Source organism: Pyrgilauda ruficollis, unplaced genomic scaffold (genome assembly GCF_017590135.1).
Source record: "Pyrgilauda ruficollis isolate IOZ18807 unplaced genomic scaffold, ASM1759013v1 scaffold3, whole genome shotgun sequence".
Taxonomy (NCBI): Eukaryota; Metazoa; Chordata; class Aves; order Passeriformes; family Passeridae; genus Pyrgilauda; species Pyrgilauda ruficollis.
In genome coordinates, this window is record NW_024524377.1 from 2,205,979 (window position 1) to 2,219,461 (window position 13,483).

At 39.9% G+C, this 13,483-nt stretch overlaps 1 protein-coding gene across 1 annotated transcript in view; it reads right to left on the minus strand.

Moving 5' to 3' along the window:
• Positions 1-13,483, minus strand: part of KYNU (kynureninase) — a 57,639-nt gene that overhangs the window by 33,407 nt on the left and 10,749 nt on the right. Inside the window, exons 4-6 of the mRNA XM_041473232.1 lie at positions 7,524-7,606; positions 1,762-1,823; positions 360-431 (exon numbers count right to left, since the gene is read on the minus strand). Of these exons, the coding sequence (XP_041329166.1) occupies positions 360-431; positions 1,762-1,823; positions 7,524-7,606 (217 nt within the window). The remainder of the gene's footprint in view (positions 1-359; positions 432-1,761; positions 1,824-7,523; positions 7,607-13,483) is intronic.

Below are 13,483 nucleotides of genomic sequence, written 5' to 3' on the forward strand. Positions count from 1 at the left end.
TATAAGTGTTAATGTTGTGAGTTTGTATTGATTTGGTTTCATAAAGTAAAACAGCAACAAGAATTAATAAAACATTTACAACTTTAGTTGATTTAGGCCAGTAGTTTGCTCGATGTCTTTAAAAAGACTAATAAATCAATGCACCCATTCATTCTTTTCCTCATGCAATACTTCTTATTTGAACAAAAGGAATAAAGCTATGATCTGTAAAGTATGCTGAGCTGAAAAGTTTCTGGCAGATTTTTTTATTGTAATGTTACTTGGACAAGATGAACTAATAAATATTGAAATCGTACTACTGATATTCTTTGGGAAAATATGATTAATAATACAAATATGGTGAAATATTAATTTCTTACATGGTCAGATGGAAAGGCTCTTGCTTCTAGAAGAATTTTATAACGTCTTGGAGTAGGCTTAAAGAAAGATAGCTGTTAAGGAAAAAAAAAAGAAAGAAATATTGAAATTTATCTAAGCAGAGATGAGAAAGATGCTCCCAGCATATAACTTAATAAAGACTGCTTTACTGTCATGCAGACCTACAGAGAATCCCCCAGAAATTACAAATATTTCTTTGTCCATATAACATTTATCAAAGTAGCAAAGTGTTATAATACTGTATTTCACATATCCATAACAAAGGCCACCAAAACCCAGCAGTGAAAAGTTGCACTTACAGGAATCAATGGCAATGCTTTGACTGCAGTCAGACAAGCTGGGATTTCACCCAGCTCCATCCAGAAATCAAAAGCAGCAGCTGAAGAGTAGCAGGCAGCGCAAAAGAATTAGATTTACATCCCTGCCCTTAAACTTCAGTTATGGAATCGTCCCTTACTCCAAAACAAGGCTGACCAAAGACCTGATCTCAGCACCTGCAGGTGGGTGATCTTTTCTTCTCAGGTCCTGGCAAGCTGGGCTGGCCACCGTGCCGGGAGGACTATGAAGACTTACAAGCCCTCCTGCTCAATTTAGCTTGGGTTACCCAGCCCTCTGCATGGTCTGTGTACTCCAGAAATTCACACCTAATTCAGGGCAGAGTAGCCACCTGAATTCACTGTACTGAGCCCCACCCTGCTCCATGTTCATTAATTTTAAAAGGTCCAGAGGAGCAGATCCAAGTGATAAACCTTGCTGTGAGAGCCACACAAAGGGAAGCTTCACATCTACACTCAGTTGAACCAAATATTTGGAAATATTGGAAAGCCAGAGACAGGCTCTACGCAGCCACAGGGACACCTGAGCATAAATATGACACATTTATGGTCGCTATGGCATGCAAGTCAAAATGCTTTAGCACATTTTAGGCACATATCAAATAGCCTAATTCTAAGTGTCATCTCTTGTATGCAGCTGCATTTTAAGCTTGACTGATATTACAGCTTTTTCTTGCTCACAGTTGAGCTCCTGTTTCCTTAAGTTTGAAATTTGCCATGGAATTTAAATTTGAGAAGTTACTTGTAAATGTTTCTTAAATAATAATATTTCCTCTGGCAACTGACACAGAACACACGTGAGAACAGCTGAAACTTCCCCTACAGAGTCCTTGAAAATATTTCTCTGTCCAGCTTTCCTGCTCAGTATTGAGTCAGGCTGGGTCTTGCACATACATTATTCACAATACAACTCCCAAGGCTTAAAAACTTAATCTGTCTCCAGTGCTGTCTCTGTGAGGTTCTCAGAAAACACTTTGCTTACACACACACAAAGGAAGGAGAAAAATACCTGTCAACACAAGATCAAATATTTATCATAAAGACATACCATCAGAAGGTGCAAGTTAACAGTCAGCCCATTCATTAAGGCTATTTCTTGTCTTTTGGCCCCTGAAATAATAAAAAGATAAGAAGTTTGAAAAATGGTTGGAGTTTTTCTTTAAAATTTCAGAGAAATATAGAACAGTGGAGAGAAAGCAAAAGCATGAATTCAGTCAATGTCTCGCCAAAGCCTGGAAAGAAAACAAATGTTTGAGGTGTCATTAGAGTGAAATAAAAAGATTTCTTGTCTGACTCTCTACATTGCACTGGCGGGAAAATATTTATTTTTTCAGGTCAGACACAGAAAACCAAAAAACACAACTAAATCTTTCCCTTTCCCAGCAAACTACCAGTGGATTTATTATCTGCACTGGCAGGAAAATATTTATTTTTTTCAGGTCAGACACAGAAAACAAAAAAACACAACTAAATCTTTCCCTTTCCCAGCAAACTACCAGTGGATTTATTATCTTGAATACCTCAGACAAGTGAGGTCACAAAGACTATATGTAAGGCAAGACTTGTAGACTTATTTTTGTAAAAAGTTCATATATAACACAAGTGAGAAAACATATTGAGATAATCATCTGTTGTAAGTGGTTACTGTAATGTCAAGATAAATCTCATCCCTAATTAAAAAATTAAATAAGCAAAATTGACCTATTAGATATAACAGACCATTATTAATGTAGCAGCTTCACAAGAAGCCATACCCACATTGCTCCAAGGAGGATAATAACAGATGCCTTTAGACTACAGCTAATCACAGGCAGAGCTAATTAGTAACAACTAATTGTTGTTAGCAAGTATTTAATAACAAATTCTCCAGCATTTGTCAAGTCCTGGTGAAAGGTTTTAGGTAGGACAGGGAATTGTGTGTTGGGCAGCACCAAGACACAGAAAAAATCAGTTCCTGTTTCCTTCTGGTATGCTTGGTGTCTGTTGTTGAAAAACAGAAATTCTTGAGACAAATCCATATTTTCAGAGTCTTCTTCAGATGTGTTCATGCACCTTGTTCTGATCCTCACTCAGACACAGATTCACCAAACATGGACAGAGGTTGCAGAGAGAGAGGGATGAAGGGAAGTGTAAGCAGGCAGGGAGACCAACAGCCACTTTTGGAATCAATAGAGAGGAAGGAAAAGCTGATTTTGGGATATAAAAGGGTAAGGGGAGACATAAGAAATGGAAATCTGAGCCCTGAATTTCTCCTGTCCCTGCCTTGGGGGACACCTGACACACTGCCACTGTATCCTAAACAGTTTAAATTCACAGAGTGATTGCTATGTCAGTGTAGGAAAAAAGATATAACCATGGGTTCAACCCAATACAGGAAAATATAGTCAAAGAACATGGAAATCTAAAATTATAATTAATTCATACATTCCTCCCAAGCAGGCCTTAGCTTCTGCCAACCCAGGAAAAGCCAAGCACTGTTCTCAATGAGCTGTTCAAGGACATTTCCACTTGTTGCTGAAATCTTCAGGTTTTGAACAGAAGGATTTGGAAAACAGGTGTCAGTGACTGGGAATGATCAGTCCAGGAGATGAGCCACACAAAAATGAGATGTCAGGAATAAGCTCCCTCCTCCTTCAGACACCAGGAACATCATTAAGTTTGTGGAAAGAAATATATAAAGGAGAAGTTTTTCATAGGGAAGTATAAGCTTTTTTCTTCCCTTAAACTCCTCTCCCTTTGCTTTCTTTTCTTCCCTCTGGTAGCATTGCATCTTAAGGCTCCATGCTGCTGGAAGAGGTCACCTTGGGGTTGTTCTATTGCAGATCCAGAAGACAGCTAGAGAGAGTGATTGCAGCTCAAAACAGTATTATTTGCAGTCTTAATATTTCTATGGAACTCTTGAGGCTGAAAAAAGGGACAGGATCAAGAAATGGTATTGTTCTTATTCGTCCCTCTGCTCCTTCTGTGAAATCTGTGGCTTTCACAGCAAATTCTGCACAAGCAATCCTCTGCCTGCTGTACTGATTCTGTATAAAACAAATGGTTAATCTGTAGATCACTTTTAGCTGCATGTTAGCATCCCAAATTAAATATGACACTACATTTGTCATGTAAGTCTTGGTCTTCCGTAAATTATATATTTATTAAAAGCCTTCCATTATTGAATTTCATGCCCACAAAACAAACCTCATCCATGTCATTGGAAAACTGTTATCCTTTATAACCTGCACTGCATTTCAGAAAACAACCTTTCCATGATCCAATTAACCTATTACAATATTCAAAGACCCGGCACACGGGAGACAAAATTATGTTTGCCTTCCTTATTTCCTAACTTTATACCATATCTCCAGGACAGGCTAAAACCTGTATGTTCTGCATGATAAATCTCCTCTTTAATAAAAGGAAGCAGCGTTTGCAAAGTACAACTTCAGAGACAATTATGATTGCGTTAGGCAGACACTGCCATCCTTCTCCTCTCTGACTGCTGGGGAAGTCTGATCCTCGCTGGAGTAAGTAAAAAGCTTTTTGTAAAATGATTGGGAAAAGGCTAAGGGCCCCAATTTTGAAAATATTTTGGTTACTTCAAATAATCCTTATCACTCAAAGTCACTCCAAATCTGCTCAGCATTCAGTCTTCCCTCAACAGAGACGTGCCCGAGCCCATCGTCGAGCAGCAGCCACACAGTTAATCTTGTTCCATCAGAAGGTGATCCTGCCAAGGTTGTAATGTTTTAATAAAGTCTGGTAGGAGAGGCAGAGATTGCCTTCACTGCCTTCTGCCACTTGGTGTGAGTGCAGGAAAAAAGCTTTGGCCTCCACTGACCTTGACTCTTCATTTCACAACGTATTTACTACTGTAACTTTCATTGAACAAGAAAATGTGACTGCCTTTAATAAGCAAGGTGTTCGTGCACTATAAACCATTAGGCACACAAAGGTGTTTTACAGTCCTTGGTCCATTCCTGAATAAGTTTTAGTTGTTACCACTGCTTAGGGTGAGAATTGACAATTCTTCCTCCTCCTCCTCCAAAGCACATTCAATACTGAATAAAAAACACAATAAAATTCTATTATTGTTCTTACATTAATGTCAATAAGAAAGTAAATTCAGAATTCATTCAGCTACGTACTCGTACATAATCAATATTATTCTTTGTTGGAAAATGGTACTTAAGCATAAATTGTGAGGGCTGGAACTTTAAGATCCCTTCCAACCTACAACACTTCATGAATCTGTGGAATACTACATTGAAAAGAGCATTTTAACCTAGCTTTTTTTTCCCCCCTCTCATTAATCCTTTTAACCTCTTCATCATTGCCTACAATTTTAAAAACTGGAATTTACTATGATACATCTATTATTTGAGAAATATTTTCATCTGTATTCTAAGAATCACTAACCTGTGTCCTGAAAAAAGAGCCACGAGGGTATTTTCTAAAAAAAACCCTGCACGCAAATTTGAGGGCCAGATGTTAGCCTAGACCACAATTTACAATTTCGTCAAACAAAGCCCCAAAAATTCTGGAGAACAGAATCCAAACCATGCCTTTTATCTTTGAGAAAAACAACAGGAAGCACTTCCCAGGAAATAACTTTAAAACAAAAAAAAAAATAGATTAGTGTCAAGGAAACTTCAGTCATAATTTTTAATTGAAAATTTTAGAATATTTTTTTATCATGAAGAAAATTATAATAAGTTCATTGTGGTTAAGCCACGGTGATGTAAAAGCACTGGTGTCACATGGAGCTTGGTACATAAAAGGAAAGTAAGGAGATGGATGAGCAATTAGCTGAAATTTAAGCAAAGCTCTCATTTCCATCTCCTTACACCTACAGTGCATCTTGTAGTTAAATTAATATTAAAATAGAGACTTAGTTGGCTGCCTCTACAAGACAGATGGTTAAGGGTAAAAGGGTCCCAGCCTCGTTCTCTGCTGTCTGCAGTGACTCTTAACCTCTAGCTGAGGCCAGGGGGACCCTGGCAGGGGCAGTGGCAGCAGGTCAGGGCTCAGCCTGCCTCAGGGCTCCACATTCTGCAAACAAAGCAGAGGCAAACAGCCACAGAGGTGATGCAGAGAAAGATGATAACTCAGAAGCTTCCAGCTGTCCTTTGGGCTCTCTCTCTCCTGGTTATGTGAAGAACATCAGTGGTCATACCTTGATTACTAATTGGGGTGCCTGGGAATATGACATAAGAGAAATTCTGGTCTCCCTGCTTAGTTAAATTCAAGGTTTCCAGTTGAAAATTCCATGGCACTTTTCCACATCTTCCTAGTTGTACCCTGCCAGAACAAGAATATCCACTGGCCAAGGGAGAAGGGTCATACTGAAGAAACCCCTGAATCAGCTGCCTTCAGCATTTCAACACCCTCCACTCCCTTTATATTTCCACATTTTTATGTCCTATGATGCTTAACAGATGAGGTGCTGAGCTTGCCCTTGAGTGTAATGAAAGCAAGAGAAGTAACTTCTTAACCTCTTGAGCAGCACCAGGTACAACAACAGCAACTTACAAAATCAGAACCCCCAATCTGCATTTTGAGATTTTTATTTCATTGTGCAGATGGGATTTTTCTGCATAGCTCAGTGATGCCCAGTGTAGCCACACTCATATTTATGTTATCTCAGAGTTTACATCATGGATAGGCCAACTACAACAATAATTTATTGCATTTGTTCTGCTCCAATAATAACACCCACAATTTTAGCTATTTGGAAACTTCATAAAGAATTCAGAGAGGGATTTTATTTATAAGTTTATAAATAAACTTGTCATGAAACATGCTTTAATGTCTCTGCTCCCAATTGTTCCAACCCCATTTGCTTTTCTTGAAGGAGAAAACCCATAATTTTCTCATTGAACACTTGCCTGCAGTTGGAGGAGAAATTACGATACAATATCTAGAATACAGTAGGTCAACAGAAGGGTAATATTTTTTCCTTGGTGATGGCACAAATGAATGCCTGATAATTCAGTTCTGATAGTCACTATTGAGAGTTGCCTTCAACACCTACATTGAAATATGGGCCAGATCTCCCCAAAATCTACTAACCTAGCCTTGACAACAGCTGGGAGGGCTGGGGAGAGAAAAAGACCCTGCCAAGATAATTTCTCTTCCCCCTTCAGAGACAACTCGGAAGGAAATCCCAGTGAAAGATTATTTCAGCAATTACACGGAGTAAGAAGTGATAGAGGAGATTTGCATTCCCACTCAGCCAACTGCTTTCATGGCAAATTCACCAGGAGGAGTCTCCAGGGCTCCTCAATCTCTGGAACAACCAGAAGCACTTCCTGCCAAAGTCCTGCAGCACTGCAGGCTCCTCAAGGGGAACAGCAGGGTCATGGGAACTCATCAATAGCAGGTCCTGCCCCAATTATCTGCTTCATTGCCATAAGCAGCTCTCAAATATGAGTCTGGATTTAGTGGCAGGGAAAACAGGAAAACCAGAAAATGTCTAGGTAGAAATAATTTATCAAAGGGGAAAGTTCATAATTTTACTTCTGGAAGAGTGACTGAGACTCTGCAATACCAAGTGCCCTTTAAAAGGGCTTCACGTGTTAGTCCAAGTGGTTTATGATGCTCCAAGAAAACCCTCTGCTGCAATTATTTTCACGATATGCACATCACACACATTCATCCCCTAAAACACTTGCAGCCTTAAAATAAAATCCTTGTCCATGCATAAGAAAACCTGCTTTCAAACATAAGAATAAAAGGAACTAGAGTTTCAGGTTTTGAGTCTTAAAAGAAACTAAATTTGTTTTTATTTCTGGAGAAAGGTTTTGCCCTGCATGTCACACCTACCAACCAGCTCAGCCATCAGGTCCAGGATGCACTCATCTGCCAAAGCCCATGGGCGCTTTTCATTGAAATGGCCATGGACACCTCTGAAAAGGAATGGAAAAATGATGAAAATATGTGATATTCTACTTGGATCAGTCCTAAGAATCACATCTGATTTGGACACTCCACATTTGGAGGATGAGTCTTACCTAAGCTGAGCACAACACTTTTCTCATATCATTAAACTTCAGAGCAAAGGCAATTTATTGGTTTATGACAGGATTTCAGTTGCTTGAAAATTATTTGTTTTGGCCCACAAAATTCCTCCACAAATTCCTCAGAGTAAAGATGATAGCTTTTTCACAAGCCCCCTGGAAGTGGCTACATGGGTTCTGGAGGACTCTGGGAACAGGGAAGCTGGGACAGGGCATCCCAGTGTGGCATGGCACCTGCTAAGCCAGGTTGACATGCACAGAGAGCAGAGATCACCCCACAGACTTCCCCAGCCTGCATTTCTGACTGGGCATTACATGGTGCAGAGGATGATAGACTTAAATACTGCCTTGCTCCCAGACAGGAATCTTTCTTGTCAGAAACAATTTCCATCCTTCTGCATCTCCTGTCTGAGCTCACTTTCTGCATAAACCAGAGGGTATTTCATGCAGGAGCAGGTGCTTTGCTGCATCCACAGAGCTGCTTGCTAATTTTTATTGCTTCTCTTCTCCCTGCAGAATTGTTCTAGATCTCAGTGTGCACAAAGCTTTTTGGGTTGACAACGGCTATTTTAAAACTTTATATTGTAAACTGCTCCTGTCTGCAGGGGTCATATGGTCACCTTAAGCTCAAGTGTGCTGCTACTCTGAAGTGACAGATGTATAAATTCAGTTCTGGATTGAGTGCTCTGAACTAAATTTTCCTTCAGTTATGACAGAGAAGAAAACTTCTAAGTTTTCTTATATATCTGCCAAGCATATATAAATAAAAAGTTGCCTATTTTCTTAAACATTCAGGGTGTAGAGTACAGATTTAAATGCAAATGGAGGCAGATTGAGAAAAGTAATAATGCTGCTAATCCAGGGAAACATTGCTCTGGGCTCCCATCTCACACTGGATGATTTTCATATTTGCTGAGCACCATGGGGTACTTGTGGAGTTGGAAACACCAGGCTGCATGAGGCTGAGTATAAAGCTGTTTCAAAATAAGGACAAAGCCAGTAGGAAGCCGGGTAGAGAGCAGAAGAAGACCTAAAAGCTTTGATGTGAGAAAAAAGGAAAAAAAAAAAAAAAAGTAGTAAACCTTTTAAAGAAGAGCTGGCCCACAACATTCACTCAAAATCACAGGAGGACAGCTGGCAGATTAAGGCACGAGAAAGGAGGATGCATGAGACACTACCCCATCCTCAAGGCTATTTAAAAGATTGGTTTTCCCTATCCACCTCATACTTTTCCTTCTCAAGTAGAGTTTCATTCTGTCTCTTCCAAAAATTACCTGGGTGTTTTACAGTCAGACCCTTTTTGATTGACTTGGGTCGAATTCATGCCTCATAGGGATATTTCCAAAAAATAACTACAATCCTAAAAAATAAGGGAACTGTTGCTTTTAAAAAGCACAGTTGTATTAACCATTTCAAGCCTCTCATCCTTACAAAGCACCATTAAATTTTGGGCTAGATTAGGTCAACAGCTGAAGGAGTGCAAAGGTACAACTGAGCATCTCTTACAGATAAAATAACATCCCCATGCTCAACAAGTCCAATCCCATGCAGACAAGGAGGACCCTGCTCCTCAGTTTGGATGAGGTCCTGGTACAGCAGCTGACTGCTTTCCTCCATTTTACAATTGCTCTCTGATGAGTACTCGACAGCAGAGATCAGGCAGTGTGAAATAACCCTCATTTACAAGAGCATTTCATAGATGAGGAATAAAGGCAGTGGGTGGGGAAGGGAGAAAATGCTGTGAGGGGCAGGAGTAGTGCTAAAATTTCCTCCCTTCTGTCAGCCCACAATGCAGCTGCATTCCCTGAAGACAGGGGTCTACGTTTCACAAACAGCACGACATTTATTAGTAATTTCCTGTCTTATTCTTAACTGTAATAGAGTGATCAAGGGACTTTAGGATAATACAGACTGTTAAAATAAAACCCCCAAAGATTTTCAGTGGCTCCCAGCCTGAGGGAATCTGTATTTCTGAAAGAGAATAGCAAATATAATAAGATGGGGAAAATAAGTCCTAACTACCTATGGGATTCTCTTTCATTAGCTTTCCCTGATTTTACAGCCATTAGTGTCATCCTAATGGGAATTTACTAATGAAAGTTATCTCTATAAGCACACAGCACTATCAAAATTTCAGAATAAATTTCCAAGTTATCAGGAAAACTGATATTTCCAAGTTGTGAGATTTTGGTCATGAGAATGTTTTATTTTGAGAGGAAAACATGGACATTTAACCATATTGAAAGAAGGGAGAGGCAGCATTCATTATTATTCTTATTATTATTATTATGACATAGCTTACAGCTTGCCTCCCTCTTGATGGCCAATATAAATGCCAAGAGACAAAAATTATTGCCTCTAAAATGGTAGTTAAAAGCATATTCTTGGACCCTTTTTTTATTTTAATCACATGAAACTCTGTAGACTTTGCTGATGGCACAATACATCCTATTACACTTAGGTTGTAAAATTCTATGCTCTGCCTCAGAGAATTTATATCTCTGTATATTATGCCACCCCTCTCTCAGCTCTGGTAGGCACTGGGGGTAATAATCTTTAAGGACACAAGTGCAGTGCTCCTGGCATTCCCCTCATACATGGAGAGCCTTTTTTCCCCCCACTGCACCCTAGGTAACAAAAGATATTTAAATTGAGATATCCAAATTAACGAATACAAAACTTCACCCATCAAATCACAGAGCATCAGACAAACAGATATTTCTCCAACTTCTATGAGAGTTTCTCATTGTGCAAATTAATTTTTAGTCAGTTACCATTTTATTTTCAGTTTGGCAGGAAATCACAATTCCACGTTTTATTCACTGAGGACTGGTTGATTTAAAGCTTGCTAGGGGAGCTAGAAACACATTTTTTGAGATGATCCCAGGGTTTCAAAGGCGGTGAGAAAAGGAATTTAAATTAATTGCCATCTTCAGGAATCTTCTTTGCTCATCCAAATCTTGTTCAAGTGCAAATTTCCTTTTTGCTCCTTTGCCAAAAATGATGCAAGGTATTTAATGAGCCAGTACAGACTCTTAAGTTGGACCAAGGTTTCAAGCAAAGAAACAGCCAAAAAAAGGGAAGACATATCAAAAGAAAAAGAACTTTATGGACCAGCAGATGAAAGAAAAAACTAAGAATTCCAGGGTATTAAAACAGGAATTTGCAGCTCTACCACACAACCTGGTAAAAGGCAGAGTCCTGAGAATGGCAGGAGAGGTGGGGATGTCCAACAGGGCTTGGCCAAGCTGCACCCCTGTTTGCAGCCTTCTTGTATCTTGCAGGAGTAATTCAGCACGCAGACCCAAAGATACCTTCTGACTTGCTGAAAATAGTCTTTGCTACTGCAAGTGTTATATTATAAAGCTTTCATCAAACTGAGAGATTGTTAATAACCTATGTCCATGTCAGCCAGTTTTATTTCTAGCCTAAATTTATTAATTCCTTGTTGATATTTACTATGCCAACATGCTTTTCATAGAAGTGGCTCCTTCTCTCCCCTACACTGATACATCCACAGAGAACAATCATTTTTCCTTTCAGTCTTAATTTTTCTCAACAGCTCCAGTCCTCAAGACTTGTGTGCAGCAGGTTCCCCACTTCCCAGTCACCCTGCCAGCCCTTCACAGGAGCACAACTGGCTACAGCAGGCTCCCTTCTGTTTTAATTGTTCCACCTTAATGAGTTATTCAGATGAGAGAGATTGCCTGCTGCAGTGAGTATGCTCACACACAGTAATGATTCTATAAAATATTTTAATTACTTAACCAGTTCTGGCAGAGCAGAGGGGAAAACAAGGCACTGCAGAGCATCTCTTGGCCTTCCTCCAACCAAAAAAGTCCCTTGAAGTTTGGACTTTTAAAACATTGGGTTATTGGCCACTCTAGGCTAAATGTGAGTGAACAACTCTTCATCCCTTTTCACCCCTTATTCAATAAATCTTGGATTTAGCTGAAATCATAACTGAAAGACGAAGCCTCAGAGGCTGCTTTTAAATCCATACTAAGAATGCCAGTGGCTTGTGTTTGTAATCTTACTACATTAGCATAAGAAACAGTGGAAAGGGATATGGAGAGGAAGAATACAAATCCAGAGAAGGTATTTGGGAGGCAGATGTAGGATGGGAGATGTAGGTGGGAACCCACCAGTTAAAGTGGAGGTGAGGGAAAGGAACCAAGCACTAAGAGGAAACATAACAAGAAAGAGTCTTTTCCATGCTTTTCTCTCCCAGCTGTTTGCCTGAGAGTTACCATCACTACTTGGAGATAAAGCTACAGCTCCCCTGCCCTTGACTAGCAGTGGGTAATCTTCCTTTTCACTCTTTCCCTTAACTACAAGCAGTGAAAGCCATTTAAATAGACTCACAGCTCTTTGAGAGGAGTCCCAAGACACAACAAACAGAAAATGCAATAAACCAATTTATAAGAAAGCCAGAATCTATACCATTGCTGACTTGATGGATGTTCCTAATTTGCATGCCATTTCCTAGATTCTTGCTACTTATTTATCTAAGCCAGAGCCACTACATCCCAAACTGCTGACACAACAGCCATGGAACAGCCTTCAGCTGGGAGCAGCTACCACCTTAGACTGGGTTTTGCTAAGCTGTCCTTGGTGACTGGAATAAAAGTACTCATTTCTGTACCATTTCAGCCACTATTCCTTTACATTCCATTCACCACCTTCTCTAAGCATACACTGTTCCCCTCAAAACGAACTTGATCCTACCCTGGCTGTCTCAGTTCTTTAGGTTCAGGATTTTATTCTGTTTCTTTTTTGATCTTAATTTGAGGGGTTTTGTTTAGCTTAGTTGGTACTTTGGTTTTGATTTTAATTTGTTTTGAAACTTTCTGATTTATTCTGGTTAAGGCTTTTGAGGCCAAGCCACGTTTTTGGCAAACAACCTTTCTAGTTTTGTTCCCTCTCTTGCAGTGGCTTGAAACCAATGTTCAGCCATTTTTTCCCCCCTAGACAAAGATCCTGAAGGCACTTTTGATCTGAAGGAACACACTGCCTACCTTTTTATTCCAGGTTTTTACAGTCACTGAGGAAAAACTCATCTTTCACTGCAGCAAAGACAAACACAAAAATAGAAGTGAGGCAGTGTAAAGATACAGTGGAGGAGCTGAAATACATTTGCAGTCCCAGTGCATCACTCTAAAAATGTTATCTGACTTCTGCCTTTTGAAGGAGCTCAGCTGTTTCCCTGACAAAGTGGCATAACAGCACAGAAATGGACAGGGTTGCAATTTTTTCAAACGACTGGAGAAACTGCATTGCTGTGCTGCCTGAATAACCGGAGGGAACGAGCTCTTCCCAAAGTTCCACTCCTTCCCACTCATTCTCAGCCTTCTCACCTATAAGAATACAGGTGAAAAATAGGAATCAATAAAGCATATTGATGAGCTCCCAGCATTCATACATTTACAAGTGAAAGAGCAGCTACAGATTTCTCACATTTGCATTGAGAAGCCTCCATCTCGACCGTTCCTGCTGAAACAAGGCTGCCCACTTAGCAGAATTCATTTTTCCTCTTCTGCCTCTCCATATTTCCTCTGCTCTCTCACCATGAAATCACATCTGTTCCACTCATATCCCGCACCCTATAAAAGAGTTCATCTCTCGCCCAGCTCACTCACTCATCTGGATGTTATTTTCCTTTCCCACCTTCAGTTCCCTGTTTTTCACTCATCATTTTCCTTACTCATCCCTGCTCCAGCTGCTCAGGCAGGTGCTGGAGATCTCAAAGCACAGACTCTTAATGGA